At 53.3% G+C, this 24,897-nt stretch overlaps 2 protein-coding genes and 1 long non-coding RNA gene across 6 annotated transcripts; 1 reads left to right on the top strand and 2 right to left on the bottom strand.

Annotated features, from left to right (window-relative positions):
* Nucleotides 1-1,398: 1,398 nt before the first annotated feature.
* On the bottom strand, nt 1,399-12,390 carry INKA2 (inka box actin regulator 2). Of its 3 annotated transcripts, none has more exons than XM_086862311.1 (2): nt 12,023-12,390; nt 1,399-3,211 (listed from the first exon to the last, which is right to left on the bottom strand). In XM_086862311.1, the coding sequence occupies exons 1-2, from the start codon at nt 12,056-12,058 to the stop codon at nt 2,267-2,269; spliced, it is 981 nt and encodes a 326-aa protein (XP_086718437.1). In that variant the 5' UTR covers nt 12,059-12,390; the 3' UTR covers nt 1,399-2,266. The 3 variants fall into 3 exon arrangements, with proteins under 3 accessions (XP_086718437.1, XP_023797794.2, XP_086718438.1); XM_023942026.2 differs by lacking the exon at nt 12,023-12,390 and adding an exon at nt 3,791-4,891; XM_086862312.1 differs by lacking the exon at nt 12,023-12,390 and adding an exon at nt 3,339-3,651.
* Nucleotides 12,391-13,570: 1,180 nt separating this feature from the next.
* LOC147649402 (uncharacterized) lies at nt 13,571-19,101 on the bottom strand. Its single transcript, XR_015279102.1, has 2 exons — nt 17,353-19,101; nt 13,571-16,587 (listed from the first exon to the last, which is right to left on the bottom strand). It is a non-coding gene; the product is annotated as an uncharacterized LOC147649402 (long non-coding RNA).
* Nucleotides 19,097-24,192, top strand: DDX20 (DEAD-box helicase 20). 2 transcript variants are annotated; one of them, XM_086862302.1, is made up of 11 exons: nt 19,097-19,347; nt 19,428-19,522; nt 19,719-19,887; nt 20,074-20,188; nt 20,271-20,413; nt 20,828-20,966; nt 21,248-21,306; nt 21,648-21,730; nt 22,240-22,345; nt 22,458-22,559; nt 22,908-24,192. In XM_086862302.1, the coding sequence occupies exons 1-11, from the start codon at nt 19,164-19,166 to the stop codon at nt 24,002-24,004; spliced, it is 2,292 nt and encodes a 763-aa protein (XP_086718428.1). In that variant the 5' UTR covers nt 19,097-19,163; the 3' UTR covers nt 24,005-24,192. The 2 variants fall into 2 exon arrangements, with proteins under 2 accessions (XP_086718428.1, XP_086718430.1); XM_086862304.1 differs by lacking the exon at nt 19,097-19,347 and having other exon boundaries at nt 19,518-19,574; nt 19,625-19,887.
* Nucleotides 24,193-24,897: the final 705 nt, after the last annotated feature.

Genomic DNA, 24,897 nt, shown 5'->3' with positions numbered 1-24,897 from the left:
GGTCCCTTTGGGAAAGGAGCACATTAAGGAGCCCCCACCCCGTCTGTCCTGTCCCTGGGGCCGAGGGGTGCCAGCAGCTCCCCGGGCTCTGTCCCTGCTCTCAGGGCCAGCCTGGGCAGTGCCAGCCGGAGCTGCAGCGTTCTGGGTGGGAAAGGAAGACGTGGGAGGCAGCTGGGGCCAAGAGCTGCCCTTTCCTCATGCCAGCAGAAGCAAAGGCCTCTCCTGGAGCAGGGACAGACAGGCCAGGCCAGCAGCTGATCCGAGCAGCTCCTGGCACAGCCCCGGTGCTCCGGGGGCAGCTGCTGACAGCACGTGGGGCCACAAGTGCTGCTCCTCCAGAGAAAGCTCCCGTGGCTCCTGCTGGGGCCCCAGAGCTGGGGCAGAACCCCAGCAGCTGCTGGGCTGGGCTCAGCACTCAGGAGAGCCACGGGAGCACCCAGCACAGCGCTCCTCTCCTGGGGCTCAGCCTTTGGGGCCAGTGGGACACGTCTGGGATGTGCTCCTGGCCATGGGGGTGTCCCAGGGCTCGAGGCTGGGACCCCCAGGTTGTGTCTGGGCTGCAGAGGAGCCCAGGGCTGAGGCCACACTCCTGGGGACTGAGGTTGGTGCAGGAAAAGCCGTTCCCCTCTCTGGAAAACTCCTTCTCTTTGCTTCCCCTCCGAAAGGAGCAGGGAGGTAACAAGCAGGATGAGCTACTGATAAAAGAGAAGGAAAACAAAATGCTTCACAAGCAGCTTTTCAGCGTTCAGAGACATTGGGAAGGGGGAGCCAGCAGCCCTGAAGGCCAGAGGAGGAAGGAGAAAAGCTTGCTCAGGTTCCTGCAGGAGTGCTGAGCTCGGGGGCTGCCCTGCTCCTCTCCTTGTATGGGCACAAACACGGCTGCCTTGTGCCTATATTTAATTTGCAAAGGAGAAAAAGAATTCTGTCTCCACGCCTCTCCCACTGGCCTCTCTGCCCTGGGAAGTTACAACAGCAACAGAGCTGTGTGTTTAAAACAAATAATGCCCTGCTGGCACGTGAGGCTCTCCTGAACCGGGAGTGAGTGGAACAGGTTCTGCTGAGGCTGTGATTCCATCGCCAGGCTCTGAGCTCTGAGCTCCCCGGGGCTCCTCAGGACCCCCAGCCCAGCCCTGAGGCTCACCCATGGCAGCAGCGTGTCCCCCCAAACCTCTGTCCCCTGCCTGTGCCACTGTGGGGGGACCAGGATGGATGAGAAGCCAAAGCAGCCCTGGAGGCTCTCGGGGCTGTGCAGGGGATGTGCCTCTGCAGCAGTGCTGGCACCCTGGCAGGGAGCTGCCAGGATTTACAACCTCCCCTTGAATGGAACCTCCTCTGGCTGCTCCCCACACTGCCTGAGCCCAGCTGGGACAGAAGAGACCCAGGCTGTCCCACAGCGGAGACGAGACCGATCCCACTTTATTGGAAACTCTTGGAGAGTCGGACACTGAAGAACTTGGTTCTGTCAGGACGAGGTTTGTACAACAGCAACAGGGAACACAACAAGAAATGGGGGATTGAACTTTGCATCTGGGTGAAAATCCAACAATAAACTTCAGCAGTGTTGTACCTGGAGTGATCCACAGGGACAAGGGGAGGGGAGAGGGGCAAACCCACCGAGACCCCCAGGCCACAAACCCCCGGCACCAGCCTTGTGCCCTGCTGGTTGAGCTGGCAGGGGAGGGAGAGGTGCTGGGAGGGCACCAGGGATGCAGTTTAAGGGGAAACACCCCCAAAGTTGGGGGTCTGCCCCCCACTCAGCAATTGTTCAAGTCTTATAAATTCAAACTCATTTCTTTCCATTTAAATAACAAGTGCTTCAGGTACAAGGCTTGGATGCCTGGTTTGTAACCCAGTTTCAAGTGCACACAAGCAGGAATAGATTTTTTTAACAAAACTATATATATATATATGTATTTGCACACTCATACACACACATGCACACCGTGGATTTTGTGCTGCAGCCTTTGAGGTGGAGATGGTGGAATGGGCCTGGCACCAGGAGCTGCTCACCTGCGGCACCACTCACCCTAAAGCTGCTAAAGATTATTTTTGCCAATATCGGCAAAATATTGGCCCCCAAAGGTCTCCCCACTTGTGCCAGCAGCTGCTCAGGCAGTCCCTGGAGCCGCAGTTGTCCAGAAAATTCCACGTGCAGGCGAGTGAAGCCCGCAGCACGTCCTGCAGGACTCCTGTCCTGTCCCTGCAGAGCTCAGGAGTCTCCTGGGAAGGTGAACATGGTGCTGGGAGAGCAGAGGACGGGGCAGGCTCAGACCCAAACGGCCGTGTTGATGTCAAACCCCGCCTGGCTGAGGTCCCTGGAGTCCTGCACCTTCTTGGAGCCCATTTTGGGGTGCTCACCACGGCTGTCTGCCCTGGGACACCTCTCTGCTTTGCCGTGATGGCTCTGCAGGTTCCCGTGGAGGGGCAAGTAAAACGTGCCCTTGAGTTTGCTGATCTTTTTGGACCTCTTGGAAATCTGGGGCTGTTTGTCCTCAGGAGGCAGCCAGCAAGGTTTCTCCTTGAGCAGCCTGTCCCGGTCCGGCCGGACGCTCCTCAGGAACTTCTTGAAGATGTTGGCTGTGAGGGAGAACTTCCTGCAGAGCTCCTGGGATCTGCTCACGGACAGGGACTCCTCGCCCTTCTCCCCCTTCTTCTCCAGCTCGGGCAGGTCCAGCCAGTTCCCCACCAGGTCTGCGAAGATGTTGTCCCCCAGCACCAGCGGCTGCCGGTTCCTGCTCTGGGACATCAGGGACGAGGTCCAGTCGTGGCCATCGTCACATCCCGGGCACTCCTGGCCCGGTGGCCACCCCCAAGCTGTGCTGTCGGGTGTGCGGGGCCGGGCGCGCTCCGCTCTGCCGGCCACCGAGGAAGGTCCTTTTGGGGGGCACAGAGCCTCCCCACTGGGGCTCCGGGAGGAGGAGGAGGAGGAGGAGGGGGTTTCTCCAGGGTGGTCGCTCTCTGGGAACACGGTGGGATGGCACAGCCCGGGACACTCCAGGCCCGGGGGGCAGGGTCCCCTCGCCTGGCCCGGCCGCGAGTCCTGCCCGGCTCCGCTCCGGCAGCACCGGCGCTGCTCCGGGGGGCTCCGGCACCCCGAGATGTCCAACTGCTCCAGGGCTGTCTGCACCTGCAGCAGCTTCAGCTCCTGCAGGGCGCCCATCATGCAGTTCATCTGCTCGTGCAGCCCGTCACCCACCTCCTTCATGGAGAGCTGTGGAGGAAGAGCACAGCGGGTCAGTGTCCCCAGCAGTGTCCCCAGGGCAGGGGACAGCAGAGCAGGGCTCAGCAGTTTTCTGGTCCATCCCCTCCCTCCTGGCCGCAGTTGCCACACGCCCCACCTGCGCCACATCCACTTCAGCCAACAGCACCCCAACTTTCCTTGGACTTCTCTGGGAGTGTCCCTCTAGGGATAAGAGGAGCTGACAGAAGTGGATTGTTTGACCTGACAACAAAAATAAGGAGTTTGAGTTTCCATTAATTGCTTGGCAGAAGCCCAAGGTGGAGAATTCTGAATCTTTTGGCTGCCGCCGGTTTTGGAATATTCTCGCACTTTTGAGTGTTTTGTGTCCTGTCCCCAGCTGAAATCGGGAGCCAGAACAGAGCTTTGCTTCCTTACCTGAAGTGCTCAAGTAGATTAAAAATAAGCCCCAGGAAGAATTAAATTGTTACTCCATAACACACCAGCTCTCAACACCCTCAGCACAGGCACCCCTTGCTAGAGGACAATCAAAGACATTTCAATGCACTGGAAATTTTGCCAGAACAACCAGCAAACTCTAGGACTACTTACATTCAACCAGGAATTCTTGGATTCCCAGGCTAGGACCTTTAGCAGCAGTTCTGCTTCATCCCTGAACCTCACTACAAAGATTGAACTTTCTACACCAGGCTTAAAATAAGCAAGCAATTCTCCAGAGCTTCCCAGCTCCCCCTTCTCTCTCGCTCTGCTGCTTCCTCTCTCTCACGCAGGATCTGGATCATATTCCCAAAGCAGCACCAGAAAGCAAACGGGCTCCACTTTCCAACAGCTGCCACTTCTTTTTTAGGAGGGGGAGGCAGAGCAGGGCTGGCAGGGCTGGAGGTGAGGCCGTGCCACACTGGGCTGAGGTGGTTTGCAGAAGAGATTACCCCGGCGAGGGAAGCCTCAGCCCACGCTGCCACCAGCACTAAAAGGCTCAACACCATTTTTTGTACAGCAACAGATCTCAAGATTAGGGTGAAAAAGCCCAGCTTTTTACCTTTTTCTTATATCCAGTTTTACAGTACCAAGCTTTACTTGCTACATCTCCTTCATTTTAACGAAGCTGGTTCAATTAGTTGCTCTATTTCCATCTCTATGTGCAGCTGAGCAGCGAGAGAGAGCAGCCATCAGAAAATTGTGACAACCCAGCTCTCTAAGTGAAACCTGCTCAAGAGTTTCTGACCACAAATCCCCATTTCAAACCCCAGAACCTAAAACTAAACTCACTTGCAGGTTACAGTCATTTTTCAGAGCTTTCCTCTCGAGAAACTCGTTTATCACCCAGAATGAGCACACAGCTACAAAGATACAGAAAATCTCTACTCAGCTTCCTGATTCCAGTACCCAGAGCCTCCAGCTATGGCATTTCTTAACATCAGCAAATAAACTCCTGCTGCAGACGTGCAAATCATGTCCCAGTTCCAGCCTCACCGAGCTCCTGGTTCCCGCTGGGGCCAGATGCTCTGCCAGCCTCAGACACAACTATCACCTTACCTCTCCAGATCTGCTGTAATGCTGCTCGTCCTAACCTTTCTTGCCTTATTAATGGCAGTCTGTTTTATCTGGGCTTTGGGAAAAGCTGGATTTGGAGCCAGCTTGGCCCCTCATTGGCCACGTCCCACCAAATCCCCTGGCAGTAATCGCGCCGTGGGGAGCGCAGGGTCCTGCTGGGGCTGGGCTCCTGCTGCCCCCGGCACCTGCCCCGTTCCCCCGGCCCCAGAGAGCTGTCCTGGCATGGGGCAGCCCTGCTGGGCACAGCAGGGAGCATTAACCCTTCCTGGGCTGCTCCTCACCCAGAGCCAGCCCCCAGCCCCCAGCCCCGAGCCCAAAACCTCTCCTGAGCAAAGGAGCTGGGGCTGCCAAACCTGGTGCCAGCACCACACTGGAGAGCCTGAAGCGCTGGAAAAGAAGAGGGGATGTTTTCCTGTGTGGAAAGCCTCTCCTGGGAATGCCTGAGGTGGGGATGCCGGGGCTGAGCTGCCCCTGGCAGCACAGGACAGGAGAGGAGGAGGTTTTGGGCTGGGATTCTCTGTGCTGCTCCATGGCTGGCCCTGGTCATGCTCCATCCCTCCAGCAGCGACAGCTTTCAACATCCTGAGACCTCTAACTCTGCTGGCAAACACTGCTTTGTGCTTGAAACAACAATTTTGGGTTGTGCAAGCTAAAAAATGAAGCAAAGCAACCCCCTCTCCTTTATCTTTTGCTCTTCACGGTATCTGCTCAGTCTTTTACAGAATGGAGGGTGAGGGAAGCCCAACCCAAAGTGAAGTCACTGCCTGGTGACCAAACAGCCTGCGGGGCTTGGATTCCACCCACCTGCAATTAAGAGTACTCACCTTGGAAAGAAAATTCTGGAGGGAAAATAAACCTTCCCCAGTGTCTAAGTGCCAGCCCCTCCTCCCTGCCAAGATCTCCCAAGTTCAGACTGGCTTCTCTAAGACTCTCCAAAAAGGAACCATGTCCCAGAGAAGAGAGATCACCTCCCTGGCAGAGGGTCAGGACTGAACTATTGGTCTGAGAGAAGAAAAAGGGATTCTGCAAATAATCCAGCAGATAGGGCTGGAAATCAAATGGATGCACTGCTGGAGGAGATGGGAGCTCCAGGCTGAAGAGACAGCCCTTGTAGCCTCACTGGCTCTTGGCCACACACTTCATGCAGAAGGAACTCAAATTTGTGATGAACTGTGAGTGCACACAGAGCATGAATGTGCCCCAGAATCCCAGAGAGCTCCAGGTGGTGTGGGGAGAGAGCCCGAGCGTGCTGGGCTCCTGCAGGTGCTGCAGTGTGAGCTGGACATGAGGAGATCTCTGCCTGAGCCTCTGCAAACCCCAGCAGCGCTGCCACTCTGCTCTGCACAGAGCCTGATGCACAAATCCAGCAGCATTCCCAGGGTGTCTCATCTGAGACACTTGGCCCCTCAATAGCACTGCTTGTTTGGCTTCCAAAAAAAGCCCTCTTAGAACCATGACAACATGCAGATATCCAAATCTGTCTCTATAAACCAGTAAAAAATGAGATGCCTCAAATTGGATCTCATTATTCCTGGAACTTTTGCAATCCCTAAAAATTGGCATGAAATATTTTCTGTCTAATTCTGCACAAGCCAACTCATGCCCTTTACAGCAAGACAAGTACTCACAGGGCTGTGTTCTCCTGCAGTGCCTGGGACTGCTGTGTGATGGGAGAGGTTCCTTTCTCCAGCACTGAGGCATTACCTGGCTCAGTCCTCCTGTGCAGGTGACACCCAGGCAGCTCTGCCTCAGTGCTCCTCCACAGCAAAGCTCAAACTAAGACACCCCAAGCAAAATTCAAAGTTCCACTTTCAAACCGTCAGCAGGGAATGTTCAGCGTGATGGGGAACCAAACAAGAAACTGCCAGAGTTCATATATAGAGTGTTTTTTGCACTGGAAATGCACCACCCTGAGCAGCAAAGGCACCAACTGCTTTGGAAGCCACCCTTCCCATGAGCTCCTCACTCCCCAAACAATAACCCACAGCTGCTTCACACACTCGGGAAATCAGTGATCTTCCACCTCGGATCAACACAGCAGAGCCTGTCCCAAGGAGCCTCCTCCAGCAGTTCCTGGCACTTCATCAAACTCAGCCTCAAATACCCGAGAGTTACAAACAGGGGAGGTTCTCCTTGTCACTGCCCACGTCCCAGGTAAGTGATAAACTTCTCCCAGCCATTTGGGAACAGATGTTTTTCTGTTAACATCTCCCTTCACCGACACAATCCCTTCACTTCTCAGAACCCAGTCGCTCTCCCAGCTGTCTGCATCCCCAGCCCATGCACACATCACACTGCTGATGCTGATGGGAAGGAAAAGCCCAGACAGCCCCAGCGTTCAGCTGAGCACAGGGCTGGGGAGAAGAGCCCTGAGTGTGTTTGTCAGTGAGGAGGAAGACAGATGTCCAGCTCTTGGGTAAAAGAAATGCACAGAGAGGAAGTTATTGCTAAGAGAACAGGAAAGAACAAATGGCAAATAGTTTTCAGTAATAGTTCTGATGGGCAGCAGAGCCAGCAGCAAACAATTGGTATTTACAGCAGATGACATAATAGAGACTGAAATTATTTTCGAACTGCTGAGCTGATGATATTGTTCCTGTGTTTCCCTTTGGGTCACTGACTGGATTAATCCCCAGCCAGGCTGTAGTTGTGGCTGGGCACGGCCTTGCTGCACAGCTCACACCGAGCTGCTCCCCAGCTCCAGTTCCACCTTTCTTTTCCTTCCCCTGCAGGATGCCAAGGGCCTGCAGTTGTCTTTCAGTCCTTGTGTTTTATCACAATAATTCCAAGTCCTTCTTTTACTTCTTGTCTCCCCAGGGTATGTCAGGGGTACATGAGGATGCTAACTGTGAGCTCAGTTTATCTGAAGAGGAAGGATGCTGAAACTGAACCAGGGACTCCCCCTCACAACAATTTAAATAGATCCTGAGCAGATGTTAACCATGAAGGATGTGGTTCACATCACTCCATTCTCCACCTTCCTTCCCACTGCAGGGATATTGTTCTGTGCTTCCCAAACACACTCCCTGTGTTCAAAGGCAAATCAGAAAAATCAATTCTCCTCAACCAGGATAAAAGTGGACCAAAAATAACTCCAGGCTCCAGACTTTTACTCACAACCCAAGGATAAGAGAGAGCACAGGACACACTGGCCACTGAAGAAGATGGTTAAAAGTGTCATTTTTCAGCCCAGACCTGCTTCCCCGGGAATCTGCTCTTTAACATTCCTGATTATGTGAAGCTGGGAGTCTGAAAAAATCCATCCTCATCCTTAGGTGACTGCTCTGGAAATAACCCAGAGGACAAGGCCTGTGAGTGCCTCCTCTCCCCAGTTAGATGTGACAGGACATCTGCTGTCAAGTCTCTCCTTTGCACCTTCCCCCCAGGAACACCAAGGAATGAGATCCTGCGACAACCACCCAACCTTCTGGAGCTGCCTGCTGCAGCCAGGGGTACAGCCACCCAAAAAGGACCTGCCTGAGCAGAGACACACGTGGAGCTGCCTGTTCCCACCTGCTGGAGCTGGAGCAGTGACACCAGACCCTCAGGGCTTCATTTGTGCCTCCCAGACTGCAAAACAGCCGAGCTGCCCCTTCCAAGGGAGCAGGAATGAAAACACAGCAGATCCTCTCGGAGCGTGCAGTTACCGGAACAGGACCCAGGGTGAGACAAAGAGTAAAAATAATTGGCTGTATTTCTCACTCGGACCGAATGTTCTATTCCTGCAGGATATTCATAGCAAGAAACATTGTCTACCAGGACATAAATTAATGTAAAAAGGGAGTCAGACTCTATCAAACCCAGTAATTCAGTGCATTTATGACAAATGTGCAGGGAGAACATTAAAAGTTCAAGTCAGAGTAGTGACTTTAATACTTTTCCTCCCAGTAAAAAGAGAAACCCCGGATATATTCTGGATTCATGTGAAAGACCAAAGCATGCCAAGTGAAGTTACAAGCACAGCTGACGTGGCTGTGCCCCCTTGCCTGTTACAGCCACACAAACCCAACGTCCCAGATAAATCTACCCTGTGGACTCAGCAGTGCCCAGACAGAAAACTGATTTATTCTGGGGGCAGATGTGCCCCCAGCCCCCTCCCATGGTCCATGGGTGATGCTGCACATCAGTGCAGAGTGTGTCTGAGTGCAGGGTGGCACTGCTGTGTGCACAGGGGCACAGAAATGAACTCCTCTGAGTTAAATCTGTTAAATCTGATCCCTCAGCTGAGAGAATGTTCTGTGGCTCGGGGAGCAGGCACAATTCTGCTGTGCCTCAGGACAGCATCTGCAGATTCCAAATGTGATCCAGCCCAAAGGGCTCTGAGGATGGGGACTGATGGCACAAATGGCACATTCCCGAGCTCTGGGGCACACTGCACGGGAAGGACAGATGACAGGGGTGCAGAATCACAGCTTATTCCATCACCAGACCCACACACCAGGCTGCACATCCCACAAGCCACAGCGTGTCCATCAATCTCCAGGGGCTCCCCAGAGGAGAAGAAGGTCCTGAGCATTTCCTGCAGCCGGGGCTGGGTGCAGAGAGCTGGCACAGCGTGTTGGGAATGGCTCCACAGGCCGGTGTCAGGCCGGGATGGGGATCCCAGCCCCTGGAAGCAGCCTGCAGATGAATGGCTGTGTCAGCTGAGGCTCTCCTGCCTGTGCAGCATTTGCATGTGGAAGCTTCTGAATGAATTCCAATCAAAGGGACACCACACATGCCAGAAACTATCAGCTTACAATGGAAAACATGCGAGTGGAACGGGAGAGCTCTCCCTCACTGCCTGAAAGGGGTCAGATTCATCCTCGGGAGCCCTGGCAGAGCTTTCCCAGAGGAAATGGGGAGAGTAGGGCGAGCGTGCCAGAGCTCACTGCTCGGTGACTTGTCTGGCACGGCTCGCTCTGCTCTCAGGCACAGGTGACACTGGGGCTCACCAGCAGCCCCAGCCAAGCACGGCAGCAATTAAATATGTTTTTAATGAACAAAGCAAAGGAAAGTAAAAACAGAGCTGGAATCCTCCTATCTCACACTGCTGGGGGATTGAGTTGCACTGGAAGATAACCTTTCCTTGGGAACTGGGAGCTGTGCCAACATCCACTGCTTTTTGAGACAATCCCCTCCTCAAAACTGCCCAGAAGTCTGGTTTACCAAACCAGAGACAAACTAAACTGCTAATGGGGCAGTCTGTGACCCTGCCATGAGACACTGAGCAGCCCAAGCGAGGCTGGCTCCTGACAGAGGGACGTTGTGCACAGCAGGGCTGCTCGTGGCACAGCACAGCCGGGTGTGCTCCTCACACATCCATCCCAGGGGTGCCCTGCTCGGGAGGCCCCGGGTGCCCAGAGCCATCCTCACCATTCCTGCATTCTCCTGGGGGCAGGACGTGCCCAGCAGCGAGGCTGTGGCAGAGCAGCTCCCACTGCCCGTGGGGCAGATGGGCCCAGCTGGCCCTCGAGCTGCTCGCTGCTCTGTACAGAAACATTCATCTCTTTTCATTCCAGAACGGATTTTTACAAGCTGTCATTGCTGGGGATCCCAGTGCTGCACTTCCCACTTTCACTCTGGGCTGCAGGAGGTGACCCCAGGCTCTGTCCAGCTGCGCCCACAACTGCAGCATCCCCGCAGAAGCCGTGGGAAAGGAAGTTTTAAAGTCTGAATAACAAAACCCGGGTGGTGGGAGGGGGAACGAATGGGACTGCTGAAAACCAAACGTGAGGACACCCAGGCTGCTCTCAGCCAAGCCACAGCTCGTCCAGCTGAAGGTGATATCTGCCCCTTGCCACTTTTTTAAGCCAAGCACACACACAGATCCATGCCAGGCTAAGCCATGGTTCATTAATATAATAAAAACTGTTGCATTTTTACAATTGAAAAAATCAATTTCTGCAGGACTGAAGGACTGAAGAAAGCCAGAGTTTTCTCATTTAAAGCATTATTTTTTCCTGCCTTGCACATGAAGTGTGAGGGCTCTGCCTTTCTGTTGAATATATTGACTCTTCAGAAGTTATATTTGGCACTACAAAACAGGCACGTTTTAGACTCAGAGGTGCAATGTTCAGGCTCCTCTACAAAAATATTGCTCAGATAACAGAACAGATTTGGTTAGAAGACAAAACACTGATTTAGGAACCTTATTCTTAGGATGTTCTTCTGGGAATTATTCCTTCTCCCATCCCAGCTCCCAGCTCAGATTTTCAAGAGCTCTCAGATTATTCTGCACATGTCCCAGTTTGCATTTCATTTGTCACACTCAGTGTACAGCACACCAGTGACTCCCATTTCCCTTTGTTTTAGTTTGTTTTTCACCTCCTGTGTTTGCTGGGGAAACACTGGGAACGCCAGCAGGTTCAGTGTCACTGCTGCCACATTTCTCGGGAGGGAAAGGCCAGTGCCCCAGCCCGTGTGTCCCCAGAGCCCGGGATGTGGAGGAGCACAGGGCTCTCCTGCCCTGGGCACAGCTGCAACTTTGCCTCGCTGGTTTTCCACACGGAATGCTTCCTGCAATGCAGGCACTGTACACAGCTCCAGCCGAAACCAACCTCCTTTCCAGTCCAAACCGGGAGCTTCTCGCCTTCAGAAACTTCACCCAGCCGCTCGTGCTCTGCCTTGCCTTCCCCTTTTGTTCTCATTATCTATTTATCAAGGCAGCCTCCGAGCCAGACCCGCTGGAACCCTATTTTGGGAAGCATCAGTTCCTCCTGCCATCGCAGCCCAGCCAGCCCCGGGAGCGAGGGGACCCGGGCAGGAGGAGAGAACAGCGCTCGTTCCTGACAAAGGCTTTCCTATTCAAGAACTCTTTCCACGGGGTACCGGAGCTGCCAGCGCTCCTTTACAGCCCTTGCATCCCCAGAAAGTTGTTCCTGTCCATCTGTGTGGCTGCTGCTCTCATTTCTGACCTGTGCTTGTCCCTAAAGCCCCGGCACGGCCCCGCCGCGGGTTCTCTCCGATAGCCGGACGGACCCCGAGCCAAAACCGGGACCCGAAACCGGGACCCGAAACCGGGACCAGAAACCGGGACCTGTCCCCGCTCACGGGGATGGGAGCGGCGGGACCCCCGACCCTAAACCGGGACCCGAAACCGGGACCCGAAACCGGGACCCGAAACCGGGACCAGAAACCGGGACCAGAAACCGGGACCCGAAACCGGGACCCGAAACCGGGACCCGAAACCGGGACCTGCCCCCGCTCACGGGGATGGGAGCGGCGGGACCCCCGAGCCCTTCCCAGCCCCGTCCAAAGCCGCCCCCCGGCGCGACCCCCGGCCCTCACCAGCTCCTGCCGCAGGCGCCGCAGGTGCTGCTCCATGGCCCGGCTCGAGCGGCCCCGCCGCGGGAGGGGAGGGGAGGGGAGAGGGGCTGGCCGGGGGGCTGGCCTGTGTCCGGGGGGCTGGCCTGTGTCCGGGGGGCTGGCCGGTGTCCGGGGGGCTGTCCTGTGTCCGTGGGGCTGTCCTGTGTCCGTGGGGCTGTCCGGTGTCCGTGGGGCTGTCCGGTGTCCGTGGGGCTGTCCTGTGTCCGTGGGGCTGTCCGGTGTCCGTGGGGCTGTCCTGTGTCCGTGGGGCTGTCCGGTGTCCGTGGGGCTGTCCCGTGTCCGTGGGGCTGTCCGGTGTCCGTGGGGCTGTCCGGTGTCCGTGGGGCAGGGCGCGGGGCGGGCGCGGCGGCGGCGGCGGGGCCGCGTGTGCGGGCGGCGGGGCGGGGGCAGCCGCATCCCCCCGCCCGGCCCCGGCCCCGCAGCCCTGCTGGAGGCGGCGGGTGCTGCTCCGGATCCAGCCCCGCTGCGCTCCCGAGCCAGCCCCGCTCCGCTCCGGATCCAGCCCCGCTCTGCTCCGGATCCAGCCCAGCGCCCCCCGGGTCCAGCCCAGCGCCCCCCGGGTCCAGCCCAGCGCTCCCCGGGTCCAGCCCGGCGCCCCCCGGATCCAGCCCAGCGCTCCCCGGCTCCAGCCCAGCGCTCCCCGGGATCCAGCCCAGCGCTCCCCGGCTCCAGCCCAGCGCTCCCCGGGATCCAGCCCAGCGCTCCCCGGGTCCAGCCCAGCGCTCCCCGGGTCCAGCCCAGCGCTCCCCGGGCCCTGCTGCCGGCCGGAGTTGGGTGCTTTGGTTTGTCGTGCACGTTGTTCCGCAGACGCGGAGCACCCCACAGAAAGCACGGATTAACCTACATGGCTTTAATCGGGAGAAATTGCAAAGCCACCCAGTCGCGGTGTCCCCGTTTGTGTGCGAGGGATGCTCTGCGGCCGGGGGCCCGTGCCGGTACCGGGGACAGGGACACACACACGGAGCTGCCCGTGCCCATCACCGGGGACAGGGACACACACACACGGAGCTGGAGCTGCCCGTGCCGGTAACCGGGGACAGGGACACACACACGGAGCTGGAGCTGGCTGTGCCCATCACCGGGGACAGGGACACACACACGGAGCTGGCTGTGCCCATCACCGGGGACAGGGACACACACACGGAGCTGCCCGTGCCCATCACCGGGGACAGGGACACACACACGGAGCTGTGTTCAGAGACCAGAGTCAGGTGTTCCAAGTGTTTAGCGAGGTTTATTTTCGGAAGTTTCCCCTCGCTGTTTCAGCCCGCGGCACTCGGCGCGGGGAACGGGGGATGTCGGAGCTACGGGTGAGCCCCTCTAAGACCGGGATTCTTTTATCTCAGATCAACAACTTCTAATATTGCTTCTCTCCACAGGACACCAAACAGATGGACAAGCGAGCCGGGCAAAAATACAAGCGCTTTGGGATCATCAGGCTTGGTAACTGCTGAATTTGGAAGGGTTTGAAGTTTTCAAACCAAATAAATTCCACAAAGACTGAATAAATTTTTTGCTTCTCTAGGTCTTTATTTTTTTTGAGAAAAACAGTTTTTATAGAAGGTAATAAGATTTGGTTTGTTTGCTTTTTTGTTTATAGAAATCAGTTTTGGTGTATTTGAAGCTGACCTTTGTGTCAAAGTCCAATTTAAATGGGAAATTTGCGATCTGCCCTTTCAGATGTGTTTGGGAAACACTCCAGAGTTAATGCTTATTGATCCTTCCAGTGTCTCGGTTATTATGGGTCAAAATTTCCCTTCTCTTTGCTCATTTCAGGGTTCCCATTTCCCATCTGTTCAGCATGGGAACAGCATCTCTCTTTGAGGCTCTGTAGAACATGGGGCAGTAGAGATTAATTTATTGAACAAATCAAAAAGCGAATCACTTCCAGCAGGCCATGCCATGATGTGAGTGGGTGCTTGCCAGTCTCGGGTCTTTCCTGCAGTGAAAGCCAGCTAGCCCAGCTATGATTTTTTCCCTGAAACCTGGCAGGGTTTGTTGGCCAGCTGGCTGTTCCCCAGGGGCCAGGCTGGGGTGTGGACGTCCACAGCCCATCCCAGCATATGGCAGGGTGAGAGATGGGCAGGGTGAGAGATGGGCAGGGTGAGAGATGGGCAGGATGAGAGATGGGCAGGGTGAGAGATGGGCAGGGTGAGAGATGGGCAGGGTGAGAGATGGACAGGCTGGGATGGCCCCACAGGAGCTGGAATGCCCCTGGCTCGGGCAGTGCTGAGGCACAGGGAACGAGCAGGGAACGATGACCCAGGATCCCAGGGCCCTGCAGTGTCCCAGGGCCCTGCAGTGTCCCAGGGCTCTGCAGTGTCCCAGGGCCCTGCAGTGTCCCAGGGCCCTGCAGTGTCCCAGGGCCCTGCAGTGTCCCAGGGCCCTGCAGTGTCCCAGGGCTCTGCAGTGTCCCAGGGCCCTGCAGTGTCCCAGGGCCCTGCAGTGTCCCAGGGCCCTGCAGTGTCCCAGGGCCCTGCAGTGTCCCAGGCATGGTGAGAAGGGCTGGCTCAGCAGCCAGGTCTGTTCATCACTCCTGTTCATCACCCTCCCCTTTGAGTGTCACAGTACAGCAGAGATCCCAGTGACAGCCAGGGTTACTGGGAGGATCAAACTGAACTTACACAGTGCTCACCCTCAGCGTGTGCCGAGGATTCAGGGGCCACCTGCACGTGCACAGAGCAAGTGGCAGATGCTGCAAGCTCCTGTGCCTCTTTTGCAAGACACCAAACTCTGTGATCTGCTGGCAGATGAACAGGAAGAGGTTCCTGGCTCTCTTTGGCTTCTGTTAAGGACATCTTTTTGATCCATTTTCCAGCCTCCAGGGCTGCTCCTGTCCCAGGAGACTGATAAAGGAGTTCATGAGCACAGAATAAAGAAAAGACCGGAATATTCATGTGCTCCAAACTCCTGGAAACTTGCAAGAGAAGAGAAAAAAAATCTGAAATATTTTCTCAGTAGGATTTCCTTACTAAGCAGCATTTTTCTCTTGCGTGTAGACAACTGGTTCAAAGCAGCACCGACACCTCATGCCAGGCCCTGCACTCCTTCCGCTCTGTCGTGGTGTAAACCATGAGCAGATGGTGCAGTGCAGTGGAAAATCAGATCTCTGAGAAAATACAGAGCCAAGAATAAAACACCCTCAAGCAGAAGGCTACATGGTTTATTTCAGGATAAAAAGAAAAACTGAGATCCTTGGGCAAAAATTAGAATACTCCTTCAGAGTGGAGTATTCCACTTCTATGAACTGCCTCGTTCCTTCCTGATTGAGGAAACATCCATCCCTTCACAGCTGAAGGCTCATCTCATTTGTTGTCTTTCAGTTCATTGATCTGGTTTCTCCAGGCTCCCACGTGACTGCTCTTTGCTGAACTAACAAGCGTAGTTATCGCTGAATTTTCTTTCCTTTCGACTTTCTTGCACACTGACGACAAACCTTTCAGAATTTCCTCCCACTTGAGCTGCAGCATGACCTGAATTGCATCCATCCTTGTTTAAACCCACTGGGGCAGAAACACCCAGCCACCATAGGTAAGGATACAATGTCAGAACTTGGTCTGGTTTTATATTTGTGCATAGGGAGGTAAAATAGCCCTGAAAATCTGACTGTTTCTTCCATTAAGTCAATTTAGTACATACAGCCTCTGCACTTGTGGCATTTATAAAGTTCTGACATGCCCCAGCCTCAATATGCCCCATCCTCAAAATAAAACTTTTAAGGTTGCTCCAGCCAAATTCCAGCTCCTGGCATTGCTCTGCCTGCCCTGGAGTGCCAGGAGTAAGAACCAGGGCAGCTCCTTGTGCAGCCACTGTGCTGCCTGGTGCTGAACTCTTGGATTTCATCTCAGCTCACTGCGTTTTCGTGACCTAGATCCTGCTCATACGAGCTGAAAAAATAATTTAGCAAACCTTGGTATCTAAGATTAAAATGGGATGATGTTTATTTATCTGGAGGAAAACAACAGGAGTGAAATGCTGGCATTTCTCTCTGCAGAGCTGAAATTGATCCCTTAGGTCTGCTTGCTTTTCTCTGCAGCTGCACCCGTGCATGTGCCTGTGGTGACTCCCCCACGGACCTGAGGTTCCATCTGCAATCTGGGCAGCTCTCTGTGATCCTTGTGAAGAATGTGCCTGACAAGGAACCAAATCCATTGCACAGGAGGGCACTGAAATGAGCCTTAGATGGATGTAAGACATCACCATCCTCCTCCTCATCATCATCATTATTTCTGACATCTCCACGCACCAGCCTCGTTGGGAAGAACCCACAACTCTGTCAGTTACTAAAGCAACGGAGAAGATTCTGCTGCTCCCTGGTAACTTGCCATGCAGCTTGTTTTCCCAGGGGGAAGTGGATGTGCAGGGTGCTCCCAGTCAATTTTTGGTGGTGAATATGCAGTCACTGTCTCTGCTGGCATCAATGGCCCTTTCACTGTCCTGGGCTCTACTGTACAGAGAACAAACACAGTTTCCATGGCAGTGTGCACACAAATATGTCCCACACTCCAAAGAGTGACTCACACGTGCTGCAGAGAACAGAGAAACTTCCCTGTATTAATCTGAAAACATCTGGGAGAGGAGGATGAGATTATCTCACTTGCAAAATATCCTACAAATATTATGTAAACCAGATTTGATCTGAATAATTCCATGTCTTGGCAGATCTGAAAGACAAATCCTTTGAAGGCAAAGGAATAAGGAAAGGCTGGTGCCTGTTTGCAGTAGCAATGTCCAAATCTATAATGAACATATTCTTAAAATAGACACAACCCAACAGTTCTGGAAGCCAATACAAATTATCCATGAGCATTTTACCTCAGTATTTCAAAGTCACAAGAAGAATTTAAGTGCTGGAAATGAAGAGTAGATTTATAACAAAAGGAGGAAGTGGATAAATTTGTGGGAAGTATTTAGTACAAGTACTAAGTCCCAGTATTTCAGGTGTTAGGCTGAAATAGTCTGAAATAGTGACCTTGAGCATAAACCACATCACTCAGAGGTGTCTTAGAACATCATTTACCTAAAGCTGATATATTGATAGATTCAGGGGAAATTCCAGCATGGAATTAAAATCAAATATGTGATGTGTGCTTTCTAGCAGGGACAAAAATGTGGTGAGCACTTCCTTGGAGGAATAAAACATGCTCTCAGTGCATGTGGGAGGAAGAACTTTCACTAGCAGGGCTCTTCTACATCCTAAAACCTCAATGATTGTTATGACCCCAAGCTAGAGAGTTTATATCCCTTCAAAAGAACCTGTTATTTTAGTCTCATCTGCTTCTTTTACTAACCTGAATCCTTTCCCAGGACCCACTGTGCCTGCAGAGTATTGAGATGAAATGTCAAGCTTTCCAAAGGATGCTCTGAGCAGGAATACTTCCTTTGGCTCTCACTGCAAGCAGAAGCAAAGCCATGTCATGGGAGCTGCAGATTCCTCCTGGCAGGGCTGACATGTGAAGGTCGACGATGGGAATTCAGGGCTGGAGAGTCACTGAGGTAAAGCAAGGCCTGAAGGGCGAAGATTCCTCGTTATGCTGTGACTCACGGCACAGCACAGCGCTTCCAGAGCTCACAGCAAACCGAGGAGCAGGAGCAGGAAAGATTTACTACAGGAATGAGGTTTAAAACAAAACCTTTCATGGGGTCGACTGACAGAGCTGCAGGAGCCGAAATGTGACACAGACACCTCAGTCAGGGCCAAGACCAGTGGGAGAGGGACAACAAATCTGCCAAGGGTGTCTCACACACAGGGAGAAGGTTTGGAGTCTGTCTGCATGGAACAGCTGAAGGGAAATTAAATAAACAGCAGCGTCTTTGAGAATGACGGCGGTGTCTGAATGTCTCATTAATGCACCACAGAAAATAATGTCTGTCTCCAGATCACCTTGCTTGTATTGCAACTTGTGTGAAACCTTGGAGAAAGGAGTGAGAAAAACAGAGAGGGGAGCAGTTCCTGCGATGGCTCTTGGGGGCTGGATTGTCACCTCCTCACTGCCCTTCCCCCTGGGAACAATCCCTCCTCGCTGCTCTTTCTTGTCTGTTCAAATCACATCAATTTAAAAGGGTTATGAAAGGCTCTGTTTAATCAAATGTTTATGTCCAGGTGTCTTTGTCTGTCTCCTTTCCCAGATTTATCGAGAGACAATTATCTCATGTCGGAGACTCTTTCCCCTTGAGGAACAATGAGAATATCCACTTAAAAATTAAAAAATAATTGGAAGAGCAGAATGTCTGTAGGTGCTGTTACCTGTGCTCTGGGGCACTGTCCCAGCCACCCGGTGTGCTCCCCTTGCTGGAGCCGAGCTCTCCAAACTGGAACTGCTCTTTGCCCTGCAGGGTTGAGCTCGGTTCTCAGATATCCATAGGAAAATATCATAATAAAATAATAACTGAATAGAGTCTGACAGACTTTTCTCCCCCGTCAGGAGTACAGACATGAGGAATTTCAAAGCCTGTGATACACCAAAGGCATTAAAATTCATTTAGGCTGCCCGGCAGTGGAAGAATAATGACACAGTGTATGTGCTTGTACAGTGGGAGCCACTGTGGAGATTTTCCAAAGCCCTTGCAGTGAATGGAAGCTGCGTGTCCAGAGCCTCTCAAGCGCCACGATAAAAGTTGTTATTCATAAACCCACCCACCATTTAAAATAAATGGCCTATAGAGGGTAGTAAGTAACGCACATACAGATTAACACGTTTGCCCTTTGCTAAGTGAATACTACACTGTTCATTTTTGGTAGGAGTTTTCTGTAGGCTCATAAATAAAGTGTTGTGTGAGCTGTGTGCTCTCCTCGGGGCTGGGCACGGCCCCAGCTCAGGACACGTTCGGACAGCGCTCTCAGGCACAGGACGGGGGTTTGGGGTGTCTGTGCAGCGCCAGGAGCTGAACCCAGCGGTGATTTCGGGCTGTTCCAGGGCTGTACGGAGCTCGGAGGGCACAGCCCGTGCGGAGCGGAGCGCGGCCGCTCCCCGTGCCCGCCCTGAGGCGGGGCCGCCGCCATGTTCTCCCTCCCGCGCGGCGCCCCCTGGCGGCGGCACGGCGCCCGCCCGGCGCGCGATTACGGCACCTCTCGCGAGACTTCCCCTCCCGCCCCGCCAAGATGGCGGCGCCCATGGAGGCGCGGGCCCGGTTCCGCACCCGGGACGTGCTGGTGCCCGGCGGCCCCTCCGACTTCGGCTCTCTGCTGCTTTCGCCGCCGGTGCTGGCGGGGCTGGAGGCCGCCGGCTTCCATCGGCCGTCGCCGGTGCAGCTGAAGGCCATCCCGCTGGGGCGCTGCGGGCTGGGTGAGCGGGCGGGCCGGGCGCGGGGCCGGGGGCGCGGCGGGGCCGGCCCTCACCCCCTTTGAGGTGGCCTCTCTTTGCAGATCTCATCGTGCAGGCCAAGTCTGGCACCGGCAAGACCTGCGTGTTCGCCACCATCGCCCTGGACGCCGTGCTGCTGGAGAGCCCCGCCACGCAGGTGAGGCGCCCCGGGCCAGAGCCGCTGCTTTGGGGATGTGGCGTGGAGAGCCGTGAGACACCGGGCCAGAGCCGCTGCTTTGGGGGGATGTGGCGTGGAGAGCCGTGAGACACCGAGTTTTAAATCACCGCGGCCCTGGGGCTCGGCTCTCAGCGCCATCCTGCGGCTCTGAGCCTCCCGTTTAATCCTTGCACAGATCCTGATCCTGGCTCCCACGAGGGAGATCGCAGTGCAGATCCACGCCGTGATCACAACGATTGGGATAAAAATGGAAGGCTTGGAGTGCCATGTGTTCATTGGAGGGACTCCTCTGGGCCAGGACAGAAGCAGGCTGAAGAAGTGTCACATAGCTGTGGGCTCCCCAGGTAGGCTGTGACCCTCCCCAGTTCGGTACCCGAGGGAAGCTCGGTGTGTTTGTTGGAAGCCTTGACTGTGTTTGTTGTCATTAACTGGGTACAGCCCCAAAGGTAGCTCGGGAACACTTCACAAGTTCAAGGCTGGCACGTTTGGGTTCGTGTTTTTGAAGGTGTTTGTGCTTTCCCTCCCTGCAGGGCGGATCAAGCAGCTGATAGAGCTGGACTACCTGAGCACAGCCAGCATCCGGCTCTTCGTGCTGGACGAGGCAGACAAGCTGCTGGAGGAGGGCAGCTTCCAGGAGCAGATCAAGTGAGGCACGAGGCTTCTCTCGAGGCTGTGTGGTGACACCTGGCACCCTTGTGTACATAACTGCTGTGCTTTTGTCCCTCAGCTGGATCTACTCCTCCCTGCCCATCAATAAGCAGATGTTGGCAGTTTCAGCCACCTACCCCGAGTCCTTGGCTGCTGCTCTCACCAGGTACATGAGGGAACCCACGTTTGTGAGGCTGAACCCCACGGATCCAGGCCTCCTTGGTAAGCACAGATAAAAGCAGAGAGACACAGTCAGCAGTAGATTAAAGAGGAGGACACTAAAACCAAAACATGTGCCTTTAGAATGAGTGAGTTTTTGTAATTCCACCCCTGAGTTGTTCAGTTAAGGAATGTTGATTGCCAATGTTGATGTAGTGAATCTTGAAGTGGAATGAGAAGGTCCTTGAAGGCCTTTCCAACCCAAACCAGCCTGTGATTGTGTATTTTTAAAATACCTGTGACAAATGGAACTCTCTGCTTTTTCTATCCATTCAAAAAATGTCAGTCTTTTAAGAAAAACTCCTTCTGGAGGTTCTTTGTTTGCAGTTTCCCTTCAGCTGCAGCATCACATGTTTACAGAACTCTGTGCATGTTTTTATGGCAACTCCTAATCTGTTGTTTTGCTTTCCTGCTCAGGGCTGAAGCAGTACTACAAAATTGTGAATTCCCATCCCCTCCCACATAAAACCTTTGAGGAAAAAACCCAGCACCTGCAGGAGTTGTTTGGCAAGATTCCTTTCAACCAGGCCTTAGTCTTCTCAAATTTGCACAGCAGGTAATACATTTGGAACAACACCTGGACAAAGCTTGTTTGAAAGCAGTGGTGGTAATGTCCAACCATGGGTGAATTTCTGTGCATGTGGAGAAATTCATGGGAGCTGTGAGGTCTCAGAGCAGTCTGCAAACTTCAGGTGTGAAATACAGCCTGAGGAATGCAGTGTGAAATACTGAAAATACCAGATTGCAGTCCTTGGCTGTTGAGAGTAACCCAAGAATGGCCAGGTGTTGTTAGGCCTGGGGTTTTATTTCCAGTTTTCAGTGTGTGTGTTCCCTCAGGGCTCAACACCTGGCTGAAATACTGACGTCCAGAGGCTTCCCTGCCGAGTGCATTGCAGGTAAATCCAGTCACAGTTTTCTGATTCCACTGAAATTGTGCAAAATAAGACCTAAAATAGGAAAATATATCTTAAGTCATGTCCTGCACGGTCTCTGGTTAAATGGTTGAGCACAGCATTTGAATCTTCATGGGTCTTTTAAGACTCAATCTACAAGGAATTGTTTTTGTACTGAGTTTTTGTACTGAGTTTTCCAGTTTTGTTTGTTCTTTCTTTACTCATTTGGAACTGATGTTTGAGGAAGTTTCTAACTTACTTCTGATGATAAAAAGCAGCATTTTCTAGAATGTGAGGGTATAAAGATGAAGAATGTAACCTGCTTTTAATTTTCATCTTCCTAGGCAACATGAATCAAAATCAGCGACTTGATGCCATGGCCAAATTAAAGCAATTCCACTGCAGAGTTCTGATTTCCACAGACTTGGTGAGCTTTTAGTGCTTTCAAACAAGCTTTATACAAATTCTATTTCAAATTTATTTACTGCCCTGCAAATTTTACAGCATGCAGGGTATTGCACATAAAGTTACTTTAGGGGATTAGATTTGGTTTGGAATTGGAGAGAGCATCAATGTGCTGATAAAGCACCGTAGACTGTGACTTCTTTTCACTGTGAAATCACCCCCATTCCTCATCTGCCTGCCTGTGGCAGGGGCTGGAATGAGATGGTGCTTTTAGAGCCCATCCAGCCCAGCCCATTCTGTGATCTGGCTATCACAGATAGATCTGGCTCAAGAATAGTTTTCAGTTTATCTGTTGCTCTGCACCTAAAAGCTGCTCTGTGGGCAGTGTGCTGTGAGTGCTGGGGGTGACCGGGGACCCACATGACCTCACTGTGGTCCCTTCCAGCTCCCTGTGGTTCTGTATTTATTTAAAGCTCTGTGGAGTTACTCAGCTCTCACTTTCTGTCCTTTTCTCCTCCTCCCTTGCTGCAGACATCCCGTGGAATTGATGCTGAGAAGGTGAACCTGGTCATCAACCTGGACGTGCCCCTGGACTGGGAGACCTACATGCACCGCATCGGCCGCGCCGGGCGCTTCGGTGGGGACAGCCCTGGGCCCTGCAGCCCTGCAGCTCTGCAGCCCCTGCAGCTCTGCAGCTCTGCTGCCCCTGCAGCTCTGCTGGGGCTCTCTGACTCTGCTCTGTCCCACAGGCACCTTGGGTCTGGCTGTCACCTACTGCTGCCGTGGCGAGGAGGAGAACACCATGATGAAAATCGCTCAGAAGTGCAACCTGCAGCTCCTTCCTCTGCCAGGTGGGCTCTGTGCTGGGGATGCAGCTGGGCTGGGTGGATTCCTGTTAGCCAGAGCCCCAGACAGCCCCAGGGGGCTGATGTGTGCCTTCTCTGCTGGGGCTGCTCTGCTTTTAGTCCATGTTCTCCACACTCTGCTCCTGACATGTGGTGTTTGTCTTGAGCAGCCTTTGATGCCTTCTGTGAAGGAAATGTTCTGGCTCTTTAAACTCTTCCAAAAGTTGAAAGGATTGATTTGTGGCCCTCACTTGATGTCTAACAGGCAATTTTGGGAAGCTTCACTTGGGTACTCATGTGAGTTCCAGAGGGAAGGATGCACTTGATTGAGGGGCTGCTTGTTTCTCTTTGCAGAGCCAATCCCTCCCGGAATGATGCAGCAGTTTGAAGATGGGGAGGTAGAAGTCAAACCTGCAATACCTACAGGTCCTGTGGGGAATTGTGACGCTGTGTGTCCTAAACCAGAGCAACCAGTGCTGCAGCCTGTCCAGAATGGCTTTTCAGCCATACCTCAGCCTCCCTCTCATCTGCCAAGGGATAATTCTTCTGTGGAAAGGCCAAAAAAGACTCCGAAGCAAAAACAGATAAAAAAGAGCACAAATCCTGCAAATGTAGAGAAAAACAGTAGAGTCCCTAAAACTTCCAGCAGTCACACAGAACAGAGGAATCGAGTCAAACCCATCTCCAGGAAGGATGGGCAGCACAGTGCTCAGGCTCCAGATGAGGAGGCCTTAAAAAAAAATCTTCCCAAAATTCCATGCTTGTCTTCTTTCAAAAACCACCTCACCACTCCCTGGAGCTTCTCAGATTTTGTTGAGGACTATGATTATTTCATTAAAGAAGGGTCAGAGAGAGAAGTGGAGATTTTAAGTTTCTCAGGCCCAGAAGAGCAACGTGAGCTGCCCAGAAATGGGGACGTGGAGTGGGAAGAGATGGAACATCACCCAGAGACAGCAGCAGTCAGGGATGAGTCTGCTGACAGTGATGGCTCAGCCAGCTCCAGGGATTCCTTTAATAGCAGGGCCAGCAACTCGTGCTTTGAGGCGTTTTCAGACAGCCAGGACCCAAATGCTGTGTCCCCAGCTCAGCAGGGCCCTGCAGGTGTCTGTCCTACACCAGAGCGGCCTCGGGAGCAATCCCACGTCCCAAGGCAAAATGAAGTGAGGAAGAAAGTCCTGAGACAAAATGCTAAACACAAGAAAAGCCACAAGCACGGGTTCTGCAGTCCTGCCAGGAGCAGAAGTGAGGAGGAGCAGAGCTGCAGCCCCTGGGATGATGCTCAGGCCGAGGGCTGGAGTTACGAGCACTACTGGAAGTGCTACTGCGACGCCTGGCAGAGCTACTACACAGCACTGGCTCACTACAGCAGGAGCTACTGGCAGTTCAGCTCCATCAGTGCCTACCACATCAACTCAGTCTATCTCCAGGAGCTGCTGAGAGATGGGGACTGATGTCCTGATGGGACCAGGACTGGACAGGGTCTGTGACAGCAGTGCTGCTCTAAAGGACGCTGACAAGAGACAGACGTTGTTTGGATGAAGAAAAATGGTGTCTTTTTATAAACATCTGTGTCTGGTGAATGTTCTACACAGGTCCAGTGAAGCTGTTACAATTTGTTAATAAAAGGAAAAGAAAGGCAGCTGGATGCTCAGCTGGAATCTTTCCAATCCACAGTAAAAAAGAGGATGATAAAAGGCAGCCATTCCCACATAAGAAATGTCAGAAAGGAGAAAATACAGAGCAATCCCAGTTGCATTTCATGGAATCCCAGAATGGTTTGGGTGGGAAGGGACCTTAAAGTTCACCTTGCTCCACCTCCCACTGTCCCAGGCTTCTCCCAGCCCTGCCAGGGATCCAGGGGCAGCCCCAGCTGGGCCAGGGCCTCACCTCCCTCCTGCCTTCCCTTCCCTGTCCCTGCTGGGTGAAGCTGAATTCCCTGGGGGACTCCATGGTCTGGTCAAAGTTGGTGATCATCCCATTTTCCCTAATTCTCTTGGTAAACACCAGGCACTGATTACATCCCAGTGAAGTGGCAGAGTGAAATGAGCATCTCAATGCCTGCATTGCTAATTTAAATCCAGTTAATTAACACTGCATAAATAACATTTCTATAGCAAGGTGTGCAGCAAGCTGTGTGGTAGAGGATTTAATTATGTAGAAAATGTGCAGCAACCATAATTGGTCTGTCCCTCTGGGTGCAACAATATCAGACTTCCCACACTTACAGGAAAGCTTTAATTAGAAATGGAATTACCTATTAGTGTAAAACTAATTGATATTTCCTGTTTGGCTTGTACAGAGCTGTCCTGGGGCAGGAAGAGATGGGAGTGCTGGCTGGCTCAGG

Source organism: Cyanistes caeruleus, chromosome 24 (assembly GCF_971803275.1).
Source record: "Cyanistes caeruleus chromosome 24, bCyaCae1.hap1.1, whole genome shotgun sequence".
Taxonomy (NCBI): Eukaryota; Metazoa; Chordata; class Aves; order Passeriformes; family Paridae; genus Cyanistes; species Cyanistes caeruleus.
The sequence above is the reverse complement of the archived record's forward strand: the minus strand, read 5'-3'. Positions and strand labels throughout refer to the sequence as shown.

Coding starts and splice junctions, on each gene's coding strand:
- INKA2 (XM_086862311.1), bottom strand. CDS start 12,058: ATGGAGCAGCACCTGCGGCGCCTGCGGCAGGAGCTG. Junction 3,212..12,022: donor GGCGCCTGCGGCAGGAGCTG/GTGAGGGCCGGG, acceptor CTTCCTCCACAG/CTCTCCATGAAGGAGGTGGG.
- DDX20 (XM_086862302.1), top strand. CDS start 19,164: ATGGCGGCGCCCATGGAGGCGCGGGCCCGGTTCCGCACCCGGGACGTG. Junction 21,307..21,647: donor CCCTGCCGAGTGCATTGCAG/GTAAATCCAGTC, acceptor TCATCTTCCTAG/GCAACATGAATCAAAATCAG. Junction 22,560..22,907: donor GCAGCTCCTTCCTCTGCCAG/GTGGGCTCTGTG, acceptor TTCTCTTTGCAG/AGCCAATCCCTCCCGGAATG.